General features: G+C 48.0%; 1 protein-coding gene across 7 annotated transcripts in view; it reads left to right on the top strand.

Annotated features, from left to right (window-relative positions):
- The window catches only part of AGAP1 (ArfGAP with GTPase domain, ankyrin repeat and PH domain 1), a 308,994-nt gene that overhangs the window by 58,169 nt on the left and 231,829 nt on the right, over positions 1 to 18,996 (top strand). For 2 of the 7 annotated variants that reach the window (XM_058839367.1, XM_058839364.1), the window contains exon 1: positions 6,709 to 8,235. The exons of 3 other annotated variants lie outside the window; for them this stretch is intronic. In XM_058839367.1, coding sequence (XP_058695350.1) covers positions 7,224 to 8,235 — 1,012 coding nt within the window. In that variant the 5' untranslated portion in view covers positions 6,709 to 7,223. Of the gene's footprint in view, positions 1 to 6,708; positions 8,236 to 18,996 lie in introns of those variants that run through there. 2 more of the 7 variants (XM_058839365.1, XM_058839366.1) reach the window with 2 other exon arrangements.

Here is an 18,996-nt window from a genome sequence, read left to right as displayed (position 1 = left end):
TAACTTGAACAGTTGTTTTCATGTATCACTATGAAAACATGCCCATAAATTTCATGTTATATGAAATTCAGTGTTCTTCTGGATCTCAGAGCTAAGCATCAGAAACAAGGGCACACAGTCTGTGTCTCAGACTCCAACAAAAAGTACTTTCTTGAGTTCTCTTTGTCTCACTGCAGTATATAGGTGATTTGAGGTGAAAAACAACCTGCCTAAAAATGAGGAACACTGGGTAGCTGGCAGGTATCTGGAAATCTTCCTGCTTGTGATGTACTGAAACACCACAAGTAATAAGCAAAAGTTGCAGTCCTGAATTGCAACTGATGCTGCCTGTCACAATATTTTACTGTGCCAGACAGGGGATTAATGGAAATGTATGATAGCCTGAGTTAAAAAGTATTTAACTTTTAAAAGACATAATATCCAAAATGAGGTAAGGATTTCTTGAAATTTGTACTGTTTCTTAGTGAGACAAGCATGGCTTTATATTAATGTATTATCTGTTAATAAATACTTGTATTTAAAATGAGGTTCTGAAGCAGCGTCGTGTACAAACTTAGATTGTTAACAGCCCCCTCAGGGAATGCTGGGTGTGTAGGAAGATGAGTTTTCTTGCAGTTTATTCTTGGAATCTTTGCCTGCCAACAGCTGAGAGGGCAGGCAGGTGACAGGAGCAGCCTTTTGGAGTTGGATCAGCTGATGCTTTTCTGAGCATCCCTCGGATGGCCGGGGTGCCCTGCTGCTGTTTGTCGGTGTCTGGCGTGTTCTGTCTCAGGAGATGAAAAGAACACCTAGCAGGGCTCCCAGGTGACACTGGCAGCCTGCTTGGAAGCAAGTTAAAGTCACAGAATTCGCATTTCTACAGTTAGCCCTGTGAATAAATGCAGTATGTGAACAGATCTGTGTTGGCAGCTTGGATTGAAGTAGAAGCAGAGTCTTGGGATCACCTGTGGGAACGGCTTTGGCATTGGCTGTTCCATCCCCACGGCCTTGGGGGAATGGCAGGATGATAAACCAAGTTCACAGAAGTACAAATCAAGTTTTAAATCTATAATTCAACAGTGTACCTCTCAGGACAACAAGCTTTAGTGTCTTAGCTTGAAGTATTAATATGTAGTTTCTATGATCTATTTTATTTTTCCTATGTTTTATTTTTGCCTGTCCTGCTGCTTCAATTAATTTCTTTGGCAGCAGAAGGATACAACTCTTCTGTCAGATGATGTGATGTAAAAAACCCTTCACTTAAAATGGGAAAATTAATCTCACACTTAATTCTCTGGATGCCTCATTGTTCAGTGAGAAGATAACAGGACTACCCTGATTTATTCAGTAAAACTCCAGCTGCAAACAATTGTGTTGTTTTGTTTTTAAGCTGAGGAGAAGCTGATGGATGGGCACAATATATTAATTTTAACAGCCCCATCATCTTGGGGGCAGAAATCAAAAGGATGATCTCAGTCATGCAAAAGAATTCAAGAGGTTTTGTGGTGTTTCCCTTTTAAAAAGGGGGTTTGTTCTGTTCTTTTAAGTAAATGGCAGGGATCAAATCTGCTATGCCTGGACATCAGAGATTTCATGAAATTTGAAATTTGCTTGAAGAATGTTTTTTAAAAATATTACTTCTAGCATGTGTCATGATTAAAAAAACATCCTAACTGATTTAACTCCATTATTTTCCATTTCATGGAGAGATGAGTGATCCCTTCCCTCATCTTTATTGACTGGATATGAGTCAAAGGTATTTCATTATTCTATTTATAAAATAATGTCGTCTTATGAAGCAAGAGCCTTTTAGACTATGAAGTGCATAACAGGTGTAATTGATGTGAAAGGAAGTACCATCATCCACGCTGAGAAATTAAAATTATTGTGACTTTTATTATCCCATGTGGTAGAATATCCCTGGCAATAAGGCATGGTCTTCCTGGAGAAGCAATGCCAAACATTTTACCTCTCTCCTGGTGAGACAAGACAAATGATTGAGTTGCATTTTTACTGCACATCCCATGGCCCTTATTCCCTTTCCTGCTCAGCATCCAGTGTTTTTAGGACAGCAGCGTGCTTTCCTTGTGCTGACAGTAAGATCATTATTGATGCCAAATGCTGACTTCTTGCTGGTAGCCCCTATTCTCTGCTTTGTTGTGATGTCTCTGTTCTTCATCTGAGGAAAGAATTGCCTACAGTGAACTCAGGCCTGTTTAATGGACAAGTGCAGAGTGACAGGAGAGCACAGATCAGTGCCTTAATGCAAACCCTGTGGCTCTAGAGAGCCCCTGAGTTTGGGCTCTGTGTTGCTGGTCCCCTGCAGCACAATGTTGTTCTGGTCCAGATGCCTTCTCTTGTTTGCTGGTTGAATGCTGATCCGTGATGACAAACAGCGGATGGAGCGCAGCCTCTCCGGGACACAAAAGTGAAATCGCGTCTGATTTACTCTTAAGAATTGCTCAGGTGACCTAATTTTGCCTTCCACAATCGATTTGGCAAAGGAACCACTATTTGGAGTGATACTGTGTGTCTAGAGTTTAACCTGCAGTCTGCAAAAATGGTAACATTTAAGGCTGCTTTTCTTACCCCTCAAAATACCAAGACAAGGCAGTGAAGTGTCCAATCAAATCCAAAACATGGGCATATGCAGCATCACAGGAACTATGTCCCTGTTTTGGCAAACCTGTCCAGTCTGTTTCAGCATGGAAATGTTAATTCTGAGGATAATACGAGGAATTTCATAGAATCCTAGAATTGTTCAGGTTGGAAAAGACCTTTAAGATCATCAGGTCCAGCCGTTCTTTCTCCGTGTCTGAGCTTTTACATTTGAGTGGTGGTTGTATTGGATCTACTGGCAGAACGTGAAACACCTGTAAGGAATTAAGAGCAAGGAATCAAAGAATTATAATTATTTTTGCAAAGAGTTCTTGGGTAAAGAGCAAATGCAAGGCCTGTTTTGCCTTGCTTGGAAGGACACAAGAAGTGTTTGCTCTATCAAGTCAGTACCAGTAGTATTTGCTGCTCACAGTGACCTTTCCCTGCAGCTGTTGGAGAGCAGGAATGCTTCTCCTGCCAGCAGTTGCTGATGGTGAGCAGTGCTCTGTGCTGGGGATGTGAAACTCAGCTCCAGAGCATCATCCAGGGTGTGTTCAGAGTGCTCCCTCTGCACTTACCCTCATCACACGAGTTTTGCTCAAAGCTTTCTAAAGGTGTGTTTGAGACACCCGTATTTCGCTGATTAAAAGTAAATTACCGGGTTCATTGCTGAGAATTGTGAACCTCTAAATTTTGGTAGAGAGCTACCTGGGAAATGGCAAATGTGGTCTTATATTGGCTACATGGGATGGAGAATTTCCATGGTTCTGCTTTCCAGTGTGAGCACATTGGAGGGACAGCAAGACTTTGTCAAGCAAGATCCTTTGGGGGTGTTTTGTGAGTGTAGCAGAAGGTCATGGAGCAGTTTGTGGGACTGGTGATGCCTTGAAGAGGCTGACCTGGAACAGAGGCTGGACAGAGTTAAGAATAAAGCAGGTATTTATTGAAAGGCCTTAAAGGACACACCTTGAGCCAAGAGCCTGGCCAGGGCTACACCGAAGATGGACCCAAAATGGTCACAAAATCGATGACTGGTCAGGAGGTCTCACATTTTTATAAGTTTTGGTCCATCTGCATATCAGGATTTATTGTTTCAGGTTATGAAGTCCCATCCCTCTTGTTTTCTCTCTTCAGTCCACCCATGTTTATGCTTTTGGGCCTGGAACTTGTAACACTTCTCCTTGGGATTGAGCTAGAAAAGGAATTGTTTTGTCTACCTGCTCTGTGAAGAGAGCTCACCAACACTTAATATGAAACTCAAAACTACACATGTAGGCAGTGCAGCATCTGAAAAATATGGAAGCTAAAACTTAAGGTATCACAGGGAATGAGGGAGGATGAATGGAGGGTGTGAACCCCTGTGTCCCCAGCCCCCGGAGTGGCCCCGACACCTTTCAGAGCCCGGTATTTATGGTGCCTGTGCATCCTGCTCTGCTTCCAAGAGCCTGTGGAATGAAAGGTGAGCAGGAGCCGCTGCCGAGGGCCCTTCAGGACACATGGCGTAGGCTGCGAGCCAAATGACTTGTTTGGGTTGGCTGCCGTGGCTCCTGGCTGCTCTCGTCCCAGGGCCGGAGGGACTTGTCCTGTTGTGGGAGCGGATCTGTGCTAATTGCGGCCCGGGAGGAGCGGCAGAGCGGGGCTGCTGTCGCCGCTTGGCTCGCAGCCCGGCCGGGCAGGGCACCGAGCGCAGCATCCCCGCGCTTCGGCTATTGTCTCTTCCCGCGGTATTAAATATGACATCCCTTGCGCTGTGAATTCGGTCCCTGCTCCGAGACAACCCGGTGTTAGAGGACCCGGGGGTGAAAGGGGATGGTAGGACCACCACGCCATGGGCTTTGCACCAGCGGCACAGGCGGCTGCAAAGCAACTCGTCCTGTTTCCAGGAAGCTTTACAAGAAGTTGCAGGGTGGTAAGTTGTGATGAGTAGCAGCGGAGCAACCTCCGAGTCCCGCTTAGTGCCCGTAGGAAGAGCTGCTGCAGCATCCCGAGCCGATGATGGATGTCGGCGTTTCCACTCCGGTGCGAGCAGAGCACAGCCCCGAGCGGGGCGGGATGCGGGGGGTGTGGGATGCTCCGGAGAGGGCTGGAGGAATGTGCCGGCTATTTGTCTGCGCTTAAAAGTGGTTCCTCTGGAGGGGTCTGTCATCCCGGGAGGATGAAAAATGGTTGATCCCGCTCCGGGTGAGGAGGCTGCGCTCCCCGCGCGGTGCGCTGGAAAGCGCGGCCTGGATCGCGGGACGGGATGCGGCCGGCATGAGTCCTGGCAGCCCCGCACACTCGGAGCCTGGTGGTTTTACAGCTTTGCATCTTGAGAAAAAACATAAACCACAATTTTTTACTCTTAGACTCCTGTTTTGTAATAGGCCTTTCCTCCCACCCTCTTTTCCCTAACTTTTTTTCCTTTGGAAATGGCCTTTTGGGTGTTGGAGCAATGGAAAAATGTGCTATGGCACTTAGTGAACAAGCACTTAGGAGGAACTGGGAATTTGTTCTCAGGGGCATTAAATATATTCTTGCTCCAACTTTTCCATGGGCAGGCACGCCTTCCACTAGACCAGGTTGCTTCAAGCCCCTGGTCTTGAATCCATATCTGTCGAAGAGCCATGTGCAGGTGTATTCCATGGTGAAGAGAGCTAAGACAAATAACCAATGTAAATGAGTCAGTGTAAAGACAGTGCTGATATCTGGAGAAATCAGCTAAATGAGGAATTCTTTGTGTTAATGGAGTAGCAGAGTGTGTTGTGGGATCACAGCATCATCAATAAATGGATGTGTGTAGAGGTAGGGACCCAGAGCACCCCTTATTCCTGGTGTGGCAGTCCAGGCTCCCACCTGGCACTGCTCCTGCAGGTGTATCCAGCCAGCTCGTGCCAGGAGTGTCTCCAGGCCTGGAGCTGATCCTCACTGAAAGTGAGGCAGTGGTGGAGCCCCCATCCCTGGAGGGATTTAAAACATCTGTAGATGTGGCACTTAAGGACATGGTTCCATGGTGGAAATGGCACTGCTTTCCTTCCTTTTTGCACCTGCTTTTTTATTGCTTTTGATCCTCACTGCCATTGGTAAGGGATGTTTTGATTGTAGACGTGGGAGGGCATGTCTACAGCAAGGCAGCTGAAGGTGGTTTTTCAAGCCTGACTTTTTATGGGATGTTAGGCTTGGAACCTAGAAACCTTATACCTAATGTTGCTTAACTTCTTTTTTTCTGCCATCCTGGTTTGTGAGTGACTAAGAGCAGGCATTTGTTGGTTCTAAATTACTTCAGCATCCCTGCAAAGGTACTGGCAAGCTGGATGTGAAAGGGGGTGTGTGTGTCACACCCTCCTCCAGCTGTGTGAGCCAGGTTCTGATGAAACTGCTGCTTGGGAAGGGTTTTTGCATGACTAACCAATCTAGTAATGGGGCTTGTTAATTGGGCAGAGTGTTGCAGTGAACAAACATTTATTAAGGAGGGTCACAGATAAAAAGAATAAATTGGTTCTGGGTAATTTTGACTGTTTTTAAGGAGGAAGTGTTGCCTTGGATGCAGAATGAACGAAGATCTGAGTGCAGGTTGTGGTCCAAGCTGATGGGCACCACACATCTTGCCCTTCCGTGGGCCTGGATAAATCCTGGATCCCATTAATACATGTAATTGTCCCAGAAGGCAGGTGCCAAGAGGATGATGCCAGACTTTTCAGTGGTGTCCAGTGCCAGGATAAGGAGCAGTGGTCATAAGCTAAACCACGAGAAGTTTCACATCAACACGAGAAAGAACAGCTGGACGTTGAGGATGAGAACGGGCTCCTCACGGGAGGCTGGGGAGTCTCCCCCTCTGGAGCCATTCCAACCTCACCTGGATGTGTTCCCGTGTCACTTGCTCTAGGTAACCCTCCCTGGGCAGGGGCTTGGGCTGGATGACCTCCAGAGGCCAATCCGGTGCTTGTGGCTCGCTGACACTGCTGCCAGGGAGGCGTACGGTGTATCCCTTTGCCGAGAGGAGGTGGCGGAGGCGATCCGAGAGCGCTGTGCTGCCGCTCCGGGCCGGGCGCTGCTCCACTCCGGCTCTTGTTCGCTGCCGGCCGGCGCGGCCGGGCCCCGCCGCTCCGCTGCGCGCTGCCCGCCCCGGGGCGTGCGCCGGGCGCTCCGGCACCGCCGGCACCGCTCCCGCGCGGACCTTCCCGCGCCTCCCGAGCCGCCCCAGCCGCCGCGGCTGCTCATCGGATTAACCCGGCGGAGAACGCAGGAAAAAACCCGGCCGGATCCGCGGCCGTGCGGCCGAGCTGTAAACAATGAGCTCGGAAGCGGCTGCTGCAGCTCCCATGCCGTGAAGACCGGAGCCGCGCTCCGCGGGAGGAGGATGCGTGCGTGGATGTGAGCCGTCCCCCGGCGCCTCTCTGGGATGCCGCTGCCATGGACGCCGGCCGCCGGCGGGGAGCGCAGCCGGAGCCCAGCCTGACCCCGCCGCAGAGCGGGGTGTGATACCGGAGCATTTTAAATTTTTAAAATTACTATTTATTTATTTCATTATTTTTTAACCGGGTTGCAGTGGTTTGTGGCTCTGCGTTTCCAGCCACCCGCGTCTCTCCATTCATCCATCCTTCCATCCATCCATCCATCTCGGCACCGGTGCCCGCGGTGGCCGCCGCTGCCTGAAGGGCAGAGCCATCATGTACCTCCTGGACAGCAGCGAGCCGCCGGCCGCCGCCTCCTCCCCCGAGAGGATGCAGCGGGGCACCCCGCAGAGGAAGACCGTGTACCGCATCTCCGTGACCATGGTGAAGAAGGAGCTGCTGGGGCCGGAGAGCGGCCGCGCCGGCCCCGAGCTGCCCCGGCGCGGGCGGAGCCGCCCGCCGGGCTCCTCCAGCCTCACCAGGGCCGGGCTGCTGCTGCTGGAGGAGGAGGAGGGCGAGGAGGAAGGCGAGGAGCGGGACAGGGTCCCCAGCCCCTGCGGATTCCGCACCTTCAGGACGCTGAGCACGGGGCAGCTGGAGCTGGGCCGCCTCAAGGTGCCGCGGAGAGCGGGGCCGCCCGTGCCCGGGGCGCCGCGGGGCAGCGCCGCACCCGGAGAAGCCGCGGCGGCCGCCGCCGCATCCCCGCCCGGGGAGGAGGGAGACAAGGACGGGGGACCCGGGGAGCCGGCCCCGGGGGAGCGGGGCCACAGCCCGCGGCGGCAGCCGGGGCTGCTGCGGCGGAGCTTCAGCTTCAGGCACTGGAGCGGCGGCGGAGCGGAGCCGGCCCGGGTGCGGCGGCACAGCAGCTCCGGCTGCCTGCCCGGGCCGCCGCCGCCCTCGCCGCCCGCCGCGCTGCCCGCAGAGACCCCCGAGAAGCGCAACACGCTGGACGTGGGCGAGGTGCTGAGCCAGGCGGACCCGCTGTCCCGGCTGGAGCGCTGGGAGCGCAGCAAGAGCAAGAACCGGACCCTGGATAACAGCGACCTGCAGCGGCTTTCGGAGCGGCTGGGCCGGGAGGGCCCGGCCGCCGGCACCGAGCACCGGCTCCTGCGCTTCTTCAGCGGCATCTTCGCCCGCAGAGACGGCCCCGCCGCCCTCTTCGGCAGCCCCCACGGGCGCTCCCCCCGCAGCAGCTTCTCCAGGTCCAGGGCTTATTTTAGCAGCCTCAGGAGAGCCGCAGTGGACATGCAGTCCAGCTCTGAGAGCATCAACGGGTCCCCCCATAAAGGTGCCTGTCCTTGTCTCATCTGGGTGGTTCAGCATCGGTGGTGGGGGATGGATGGTGGGGTCAAGGGGCTGTTAGGTGGGAGCAGAGGGAGGTGCTGCACTGGGGTACATCAGGATGGAGAAGCCCTGGCACAGGGTGCCCAGAGAAGATGTGGCTGCCTCGGGATCCCTGGAAGTGTCCAAAGCCAGATTGGATGGAACTTGGAGCAGCCTGGGACAGTGGAAGATGTCCTGCCTATGGCAAGGGGTGGAACGAGATAGTGTTTAAGGTCCCTCCCAATCCAAACCATTCCATGATTTTATTGATACGGCATGGTTTGAAGCCCACAGGAGTGCAGCTCTGTGGAGTGCAGGTCAGGCTGTGTGTCCTCCTGAACCAAAAATCCCTCTCTGGGGTGATTGCTTGTGCATTCTAGGACAGCCGAGTGAGGCGAGTGCCGCTTGTTTAATTATGGAATAGAAGCTGGAGTGCTGCTGTATATAGGTCACTGGGTGGCCCAGTGCTGCACATCACTGGGACTTCTTCCTTTTGGAAAGACTTCTGTAATCTGAAAGATGGGCTTTGTTGGTTAGAAATGGGCACTGCTGGAGAAGTGAGTGAATACTGGTGTAAATGTCTCATAAATCCTAAACGTTCATTGTAGTAAAAGAGCTTGAACTGAGTTAGATATTTTTGAGGAACACAGTACAGACTCAGAAACCACACTCTTTGAATTATTTTATTATTTGAGTCATTTCATATGGACGTGTACAAATTAGCCAGAGCATTTCTAGTCTAGGTGGAAACCAGATAGGGAATTCTGGGGGTTTGTGAATCCCTCAGATACAAGAAAAACTTGAAGAAGAACCTTGCTGTGGGATGGAGGTACCTTACTGTGGGGCGGCGGGGAAGAGCTGACGAGCTGCTTTCTGTGAGGATCTGGAAGGATCCCGGTATCGTTGGCTGGGACGTGTCAAACCAGAAATGCTGGTTGTGGAGCTTCAGCGCTGTGAGATGGTGCTTTCTTCTAGCTGTGCTTTCAGATCTGTAATAAGTATCTGTGATGAAACATTTAACCAGCAATTATAGTCTCCTTTGAGCACTAAGTGCTTATCTGGTGGCACATGATCTCTGAGTTGCTGCTGTTCTGAAAATACAATTCACAATTGGATTAAGCTTTAATAAAGGCCCAGGTACAGCAGAGGATGGTGTGGAGTTGGGCCCAGGTGGTTTATTGAGGAAAGCAATAACCAGCTGCCAGCCCCTTACAGATCCAGAGCTCCTGCTGCGAGGGGAGCGTGCCCAGAGTTTGAGGCACAAGGAGCAGAGCCAAATATTTAGACCTAGTGACTGAGGACTGTAAGGTTTTATTGATGTAGAGGCATTCATGTGGGCTTATAATAATCTTGACGGAAATTGTGGTCTGACCTTGGTTAAAGTTTAAGGTAACCACAACAGAGAATTACTTCATTTGGCTCTTTATGCCTGTCCTGTGCCAACACACTGCAACTCTTGCTCTCTTCCAACTGCACACAGTCATATACTGGGAGCACAGTCCTCCCAGCCTGGGAGACAGCTTCAGTTGATCAGTAACTCTTGGTACACTGCACTAAGATGTTCCAGAGAGGTTCTTCCTGTGCGAACCACTACCAAATTTGCCTGGTGCTATGAAGCCTTGAGGCTTGTTCTCCAGAAAACGTGTTCCTGTGTCCCAGCGATGCAGCTGCATTAGGCAGTGGTGTGGCAGGCTTGTGTTACGGGTTAGCAGGCCTGGTGTGCTCTATTTCCTTCCTTTTTGCCATAAAATTGCAGCTTGGGAAAAAAGCTTGTGCACACCTCCGGTTTTTGCTCATTGATGACCATTAGAAAGCTGAACTTGAACTAATTTGTTTTTAATTTTTCCTACTATATGTTAAGAAAAACATTTAGTTAGATATTACAATTAGCATGCCAAATATATTTTAATAGTTTAAGGTTGGAACAAGCTGCTGTTCAGCCAGAACTTGTCTTTGCTTCTTTTAGTTGCTGTAAAGCTGGTATGCTCTTGACAGTCCTGTGCACAGATTCTGGAGTAATTGCAGATACAAAGGTGGAACCTTAATTTCAGTGTGAGTTTTATTCCCTGGAAAATTGATAAATTCTTGGCTGTGAGAGTGCTGAGGCCCTGGCACAGGGTGCCCGGAGAAGCTGTGGCTGCCCCTGGATCCCTGGAAGTGTCCAAGGCCAGGTTGGACATTGGGACTTGGAGCAACCTGGGACAGTGGAAGCTGTCCCTGCCCATGGCAGGGGATGGAATGAGATGTGCTTTAAATTCCATCCCAACCCAAACCAGGCTGTAATTTTATGATTCTACACTTGTTTCCCTCATGGCCTTGGTATTCTCTGTGTTTGGTGCTGTGCATGGTGCTTACTGGATTTTGTAGGTGCAACAAAAAGACTGCCCATGCCCAGGGTCTTAAGAGAAAGTAGATGTTTTAAAAAATGTAGCTTAGGTTCAAATATCCACCTGAGTACTGCGATATCTGCTTGGATGATATTTCCTGAAAATAAATACCTTACTTTGCCTACCACAGTCACGTATAACATAGTTTTGAACAAGTTTTTAAGCAGAAGAGTCAAGAATTTCATAATCTACATGTTTTTGATGTTACTGAGTCTGGCTGTAGGTAGTAAAGTGGGGAAAGGTTGGTTTTTGGCTGCAGTCAGACTCTGAACTCTCAGTAGTTATTCATGCTGTCACTAAACTGCCCTTGAGCATCAAGCCTTTACCTTTTCTACCTGCAAACCCCATTTGCTGTGATGTTGCTTGCCTCAAATCCTATGCAAGTAACAATTCTCAAAACTTTTGCAAGGGGAAGCAGGGGATCCATTTATTTGAAAGAAGAAGGGTTTTCTATATGCATGACCACTATCCCCAAAGGCAGAAAGAGAAACTTCCATAAACTTCAAGCCAGAGAAGTTATTTTTGCCTTAAACCATTTAGAAGAAGTCATTAAAGGGAATGCCATTCCTCATCTAAACTTTCTTCTCCTTGAAGTTTTCATTATTCTTTCCTGAAGAGAGGAATTCTTGCTGCTCTGGAGGAAGAGGAGGAGGATGGCTCTGAAGCTGAGGGCATGGGGGTGCTGTTAAAATAGTTTCTTTTTCGGTAGTTCTCACTTGTTGCGTTTCTTTTGAAATATGTTTGTTTGAATAACCTCTCTTTAGGATATACTAAGCAGATTTGGGTATCAAAATTGTTGACTATCAAAAAGAGTATCATTATAATATGATAAACTGCCCTTTTGAGGTTTTTTCCCCTGAGGTTTTAGAGGAGTTAGTTTTAAGCTCTTATCTCAAATTCTCTGCAGCTTAGAGTCGTGGGAAGCAGGGGAAAGCTGCTGAGTGATCTTTGTTGGAGGCCTCCAGCCTTTTACTTGCAAAGCTTCACTTGAGATAATTCTTGTTAGTTCTGTGTCATCTCCTTGCTCCCCTGGTCACTGCTCTGCTGTGCTGCTGGCATTCCCTGATGTGCACTCGTACGGATGAGCGGGCAGAGATCTGGAGCACATGGGATTTGAGCAGGGAGATGCAAATGCACTGGAACTGGTCCTGTGTGGCTCCCTGGGTCATAGCTTCAGGTTTTTGGTGCTGTGCTGGCATAAGCATGATCTTTTTCAGTGTTGGAGAGTCCCTGATTTCATGAACTAAAAAGCCTTCTAGGACTCCTTCATCTGTTTCAGTTCTTGTGAGTGTTGTCTAGAGGTTGTTACGAAATAAAACCCAGCAGATAAACAGATTGCAGTTGGGGTCAAGCATTTTCAAGCATTGTCTAAGTGGGGTTTTTATTATTATTTATTGGGTAGGTCTTGTGTCAAGCAAAATGAATGCCAGCTGCACTGATAGAGGCAGGTGATTAAGAACTGAACTGGTATTAAGGTCACTGGCTGAATTAGAGAATGAGATGGATTAATGTTTGCACAATATTGAAGTATGTGCCAGCTGCTAGCAGCTGTGATCTTTGTTTTTCTCTTAAAATTGAAAAGAAATGTAGAATTTTAATGCCTCTCTGCTATAATCTTGACAGTTAAATGCCTCATGTCAGTAATGGGTGACTTTGTTGGGACAGATCATGGAATACTTCAGTCAGGTGTTGTGCAGGCATTCATCTCCATTCCCTCCCAAACCAAGCTCTGTAAATTGAATTTGCGTTCTGTTGTTTTGCCAGAGATCTGCCTGTTCCTTGGTTTACCAGTCCAGGTAACGATGTGTTTCTCTAATGAAGCTCATGCAGATGACCAAAGCACAGTCTGCACAAGGAAAAGAAACATTCAGAACATGATACTCCTTTTCTTTTCCTCCAAATTCCTTGCCTTGAATCTGAGGTTGCTCGGTGTGACATGAAGCCAAGTGCCCCGTCCTGCCCTTGAGTCACAACCCCCGTGTCACCGCAGGCTGAGGGAAGAGCAGATGGAAAGGATCCAGAAGGAAAGGACCTGGAGGTGTTGGTCAACAGCAGCTAAAAATAGGTCCAGGTGGGCAGGAGGCCAGTGGCCCCTGGGCTGTGCCAGCCGTGGGGTGACACAGCCCCCAGGCCCTGGGCTGGCCCTGCTGAGGCCCTGCTGGAGCTGTGTCCAGTTCTGGGCCCTCCGGCCAGAGGGACACCAAGGGGCTGGAGCGTGTCCAGGGAGGGGAATGGAGCTGGGAACGGAGCTGGGGAAGGGGCTGGAGCCCCAGGAGGGGCTGAGGGAGCTGGAAAGGGGCCCAGCCTGGAGAAAAGGAGGCTCAGGGGGAATTTCTGTCTCTGCACAATCCCTGACAGGAGAGGACAGCCGGGGGGGTCGGGCTCTGCTGCCAGGGAACAGGGACAGGAGGAGAGGGAACGGCCTCAGGCTGGGCCAGGGGAGGCTCAGGGTGGACATCAGGAGGAATTTCTCCATGGAAAGGGGGGTCAGGCCTTGGAAAGGACTCCCCAGGGAGGTGTTGGAGTCTCCATCCCTGGAGGAGTCCAAGGAAGGCCTGGATGTGGCACTCAGTGCTCTGGGCTGGTGACAAGGTGGGGATTGGGCACAGGTTCAACTCCGTGGCCTTGGAGAGCTTTTCCAACCTAAACAATTCTGTGATTCTTATTATCATAAGCATAATAAGGTTCATATCTTATTATCATAAGCATAATAAGAGCATAGGGTTCCTCTGGAGCTCTTCGCTCATCCTGGTGAGTCTGCAGTTACTGTTTTTTCAGAGGTGGAGCCTGTAAGCCTGTATGTGAGGTGGCAGATGAGCTTTTCCCTGAGACCAGAGGAGGGTTTTAAGTTGCTCATATTTGCTGCATGACTTGACTGCAGTTCTTTACTGGACGTAATGGTCATTTTGCCCTGCAAAATGAAATCACTGGTACCAGGTGCTGAACCCATACTCTGTCCAGTGAAGCAGCCAGAACCTGCCATCACTCTCATTTCACAAAATAGAATTTCAAAGCAGTGTGAATTCATTAGCAGGGCTGCATCCAGGTCTTGGATTCCTACATCACCACTGAAGAACCACTTGGGTGTATTTGAACGAGCAGTTTGGCTCTCTGTTGCAGAGCAGAGCTAATTTTGATCCTACAGAGCTGATGATCAGCAGTAGTTGAACACTGATTGCCCAAGTACAACTCTCCAGTTACCACATGAGTTTAAAATGATTGCGTGTACTGGGGTTTTCTTTGGCATGGCCATAACCTCAGGAATCGGTGTTTGGAAAGCAGGAACAAATGTTTTAAATGCCTGAATATTCCTTTTCACTTCAGGCTGCATAGGATTTAACAAGAAATCATTAATGCAGACTGTTAATGTGCTGGTGTTACTTTTGATAAGTGGTGTTGGGATTTCCCCATGGCAACTGCAATAAACACACAGCGAGAGGCGCTTTCTGCCAAAAACCACAGAATGGCTTTTTTCATGTGCGAGGAGAAAGAAATGTCAGTATATTGAACCCGTGAAACTATCATCTATTTTGTTCATGAAAAGCATCCAGCATAAAGCTATTATCTTGATGGGAGTTGAAAACGGGGCGTTTGATGATTTTGATGGTTCAGGCTGGTACATAATGACAGTGTGTGACAACTACTTGTGCTTTATTGACAAAATAATACCAAATGTTTCCTTAAAGCAAAGCAGGCGGCGAATGGCAGCGAGAGAATAAGCAAACAGTGCGCTGTAGCTTTCTACAATCTTCTTTTGATCATCACAGATGACATTAATGGTCAGCCTTGTTATTCATTGAGGTTCCCTTCGGGAATAAGGAGGGAAGTAAGGCAGAGAGACCTGCAGTGCAGCTGTTGGGCCGCAGGAACAGCTGTAAGGGGTTTTTGGGACAGGCAGGGACTCAGGGCAGCGTGTTTGTCATGAGGGTCACTTGGTCAATAGGTGTCATTTGGAGGGATGTTTGTGGAGTGGGTTCACTTATGTCATCATTTAACCTCGTGCTTGGTACTTGTTCTCGTGTTTTGGGTTCCATTGAGGCTGCCCAGATGAAGATGTAAAGGTCACTTGTCTGAAGTGATAACCCACAGCAAATCTCTCTATGTATTGAGATGTTACAGCAAGGGCTTTGTGAGGAGCCCTCTAGGATCTGGCTGTAATGTCAGTAGAGTCCCTGGGATTTACCAGGTGGGTACATCTGTATTTCCTGGCTGTAAATGTTCCACATGGGTGGTACTCAAAGTCTGTCTCCTTGCTTTGAGAAGTGTTCTCTCTATATTGCCTGACACACGTTATTTGTACCTTTATTTTCACTAGTTTATAGATAGAGAGAGCTATTGAATTAGAGATTCAGAAATGTCAGTTCTGGTTACATCAAGCAACTTTGACTTTTAAATGAATTGATGATGTGTCTCAACTCCTGAGCTTGAGGAAGTTCATTTCAGCCTTGAAGGTACTCAATAAGAAATAAATTCAAAGTTTCTTGGGAAAATCCCAGTGTTAGTAAAGGGTTCTTGTTCTTCCCAGTTCCCATTTTGTGAATGAAGCCTCCCAGCAGATCTTTCCTACTTGGAAGGATTAGATGCTGATGTTTTGCTACTTAGATATGAAGGGGAGCTCAAATACTGTGCTGAGTGCTGCCAGCTCCTGGTGCTTCCAAGTGATTTATAATCCCTCTTTGTTTGCATGTATTTGTCAGTCAGCTTGTCTGGCTCCTTTGACAGAGAATCTGGATTCCTGAAAGTGCTGGTTTAGGACTTGTTGTGTATATATACATATACATGTGTGGGGTTTGAGGAGAGGGTTCTGCATCACTGATGTAAATTTTTTCCCTCTGATTCCCATGCAAACAGTTGCTTAACAGCAGTGCCAATGGATTAAACATAAGGGAAAACTCTTGAAAAAGTGGGTGCTGAACCACTCAGTGCAGCTGTATTTGATTTGATTTGTGGGGATGTGAAGGCATTTATGGAGCTGCCTCCCTCCTTCGTTTCTCTGCTGCTTCTGTGGGTGCAGATGTTATTTGGGTGTTAAAAGCACAGTATTTCACCTTAATGAGTTACTGTTTGTTCTCACTACTAAGTGGCACTTCTTTTCTTAGTGAAAAGAACTGAAAAATCAGTAGTAGCCCTTAATCCTGCTAGAGTTGCTCTTATGAGCATTCCTGCAGAGGTGATGCTCTCCATCCTCCTAAAACCGAGGTCTCCCAAACCCCAAAGCCTTCTTTGGGATGAGTGTTGGAATGACAGAGTGCCTGAGACATCTCCTGCTCTTCCAGGGCTCATGTTGCGTTTGTATCTGGGGTAAACTGCCTGGGAAACTGGGATGTTGACCCAACTGTTCCTTATGCAACATCCTAATTCAGAAGCTCCTCTGTTCAGAGATACAGAAATATTTATGTTGGCAAGGCAACAGCTTTTATGCCTTGACCTCTGTGTCTGCAGGGAAAAATCTGATTTTGTGCTCGTGGAGGATACAAGGTTTAACTTTTCTCCGGTTTTAATTACAAAAGCTGTTAAAATTAACCCTGTATTGTTCTTCACAACTTTAAGGGGGTTGTGTTCAGGCCTTGGAGAAAAATTAAAATTTGTCTTCTGTAACCAGACTTGAATTGAAAAATCATCCGTTTTGCCTCATCCTCAGCTGCAGATTGTTGGTTTCCTTGCTCAGGCTGCTTTTCCTCAGGATGAAGGAAGATATCCAGGATGGCAGATCCTCACTGGCTGTCATTGGTACCCCTCTCACGTTGTGTCCTCTTGCCCCTTCCTCATGAGGAGCTCATCTCATCCCACCCCTGCCATGGCAGGGACACCTTCCGCTCTCCCAGGTTACTCCAAGCCCTGTCCAACCTGGCCTTGGACACTTCCAGGGATTCAGGGGCAGCCACAGCTGCTCTGGGCAACCTCTGCAGGGCCTCCCCACCCTCTGAATAAAGAATTTCTTCCTAATATCGAATCTAAATCTTTCTTCTTTTACTTTAATACACTTCCCCCTTGTCCTGTCACTATCTGACCTGGTAAAAAGCCCTTTAGGTACTCAAAGTCCAGAGTGAGGTCTCCCCAGAGCCTTCTTACATCCTGACTTGTTAAATTTGGCAATGAAGAGTTTGTTTTAATAAAAAGAGGCTAATCTCTGCCCTCATGGGAGGGTGGTAACTTTGATTTTGTGCTGTTGGCCAGGAATTTCCTCACATTTTCAGCATGGTGTTGGGCAGCCTTGTGCTATTCAAGAGTTAACTAGAGATCTTTTTAATTCCATGCAGGGTTGTTTCCCAAGGGTCAGAGGAAGAAGAGGGCAACACTAAAGGACTCTTTCTGAAAAAAATATGTTTTAAAAGCAGTGTTCAGAAGTCCCTGAGAGTGAAGGGCCTCTTTCAGCTCCTGTTTGCAGTGCAGTGTCTCTGTGGGGTCACCTGGGTGTTAGTGAAATGCCTTTGAATGCAAGCAGTTCTGGCCAAAGTATGTTATTTTTGTATCTGATTCTAATCTCTCAAAAATATTTTAGCGTGTCTTAAGTCTTCAAAATTCCCGGCTATTTCTGAGTTAGCTGGAAAGTCACTGCTTAGGGCAGATGATGGAATTTATATTCAGCTTCTGGGTGAGGTGGGGATGGGGCCTTCGAGGAGGGGAACTGAAGTTCTGAGGAAAAAATTTCTTTATTTTCAGTTCAGATATCTGCAGAGCTTCCCAGGTGACTCAGGGTGAGGTTATTTGAGAATGACAGGCTCTGAAAAGAGCAGGTTGGGATCAGATAAGAGAGATGTATGTTTGACTGTGTATAAAGATGTGTAAACAGCTTGGTTATTTCTGTATGTATGCACCAGAGGCATGGAAATGCTGGGAGTCTGTTTGGCTGCCTTGAAAACTTGTAGGAATCCTTCCCTTTTGCCCCTTCTTATCTCTTGGTCTTGTGAACATAAAGGGTGGGGAGTGAAAAGCGAAATCTTGCAGTTGGTTTGCTTTATGTTGGGACTTACACATTCCTGAGATTATTGCCACATTTTACTACTGCCACCTGCTTTACCTCCTCAGTGCCGGGGCTGAGGAGGCTCTGCAGAGCCTCAGGTGTGTCTTCTGCCTGCTGTCTGCCAGTGAATCACCTGCTAATGCAGTTGACCTCCAGCCCTTTGAACTGACTCTATTTTTAACCTAAAGCAGGGAGGAGAATTCATGCTAAGTAGAGGCTGATCAGACAGCACTGCAGTCATCTAAAGACTTGTTGTTGCTCTAACTTCCCTCTTCCTTCAGGAAACAGGGCTGATAGCATGGAAGAACTTGTTCTGAAAAACATTCTGAGAGATTAAAATTAAAAAAAAATAAATAAATGTATATATATGTAATTTGTATATAATATATATGTTTAATCATGGAATCTGTAAGTTTTTCAGTTCAGTTGTGCCTGTAAAGTAGAGACACGATGGCTACTATTTTGTATGAAGGCTGTAAAACTTTGTTTTCTGGTTTGGCAGATGGTTTCATTCAGTTTAACTCTGATTAAGATATCACAGTCCTGGGCAGATGTGCTATTTCTGTCCTGAGGTGGTTGTGCAGTGTTGCCTTGCCCTGCTTCTGTGTATTTCTGCCACAATGGCCAAGTTACACTGCAGTGGTGAAGCTAAAAATCAAGAGGAGACCTTTTCACGAGCTCTCCCAGTCGGTGTAAGAGCAGTTCATAACCCCAGATGCCCTTCCCAGTCTCACAGCTTAGTGGCAGAAACAAATAATCTTCCCCTGAGGGACGGTGGGGATTAAAGTGCAGGTCAGTGTTTGTCCTTTGGCTGTAGCATCTCTCAGCACTCGTCATTCAGCTGCTTCTTGATGTTCACAGAGGCTCCTTGCACCTGGAGCATTCCTGATCCAGCTTCTCCTGTAGATGAGCAGCATGTCAATACCACTTACTTCCTTTTCCCAGATTCTCCCACCTAAATCTCAGCCAGAGTAGCAGCAGGATTTGAGTTTTCCTTTGTTTAAGGAGGGAACCTTTCTGTTGGGTGGCCTTTATTGGCAATTTTTATCTGATCTGTTTGGAACCCATTCTGATTTGGGGTGGTGAAATAGCCGTGCTTGATTTTGAGGGACCTTTGTGTCCTTTCTGAATGAAGTCGGAGGGTCTGCAAGGAAGCATCTCAGAAGCAGGGCTTTCCTGGGAGTGCTTTGGTAGGGGGAACAGAAAGCTGCATTTAAACTAAAGGATTCCAGAACAAAGTGGGATTTATTTGCTGTGTTAATTACAGTTTTGTTCTAGGTAACTGTTGAATGATGCTATATTAACTTCTTCCTATGATTAGATGCCTTTTGCCATGAAAATGGAAGTTCTGATTTCCTTGTGGATTATGGATTGC

This window comes from Poecile atricapillus, chromosome 5, assembly GCF_030490865.1.
Source record: "Poecile atricapillus isolate bPoeAtr1 chromosome 5, bPoeAtr1.hap1, whole genome shotgun sequence".
In the NCBI taxonomy this organism is placed as follows: domain Eukaryota; kingdom Metazoa; phylum Chordata; class Aves; order Passeriformes; family Paridae; genus Poecile; species Poecile atricapillus.
The sequence above is the reverse complement of the archived record's forward strand: the minus strand, read 5'-3'. Positions and strand labels throughout refer to the sequence as shown.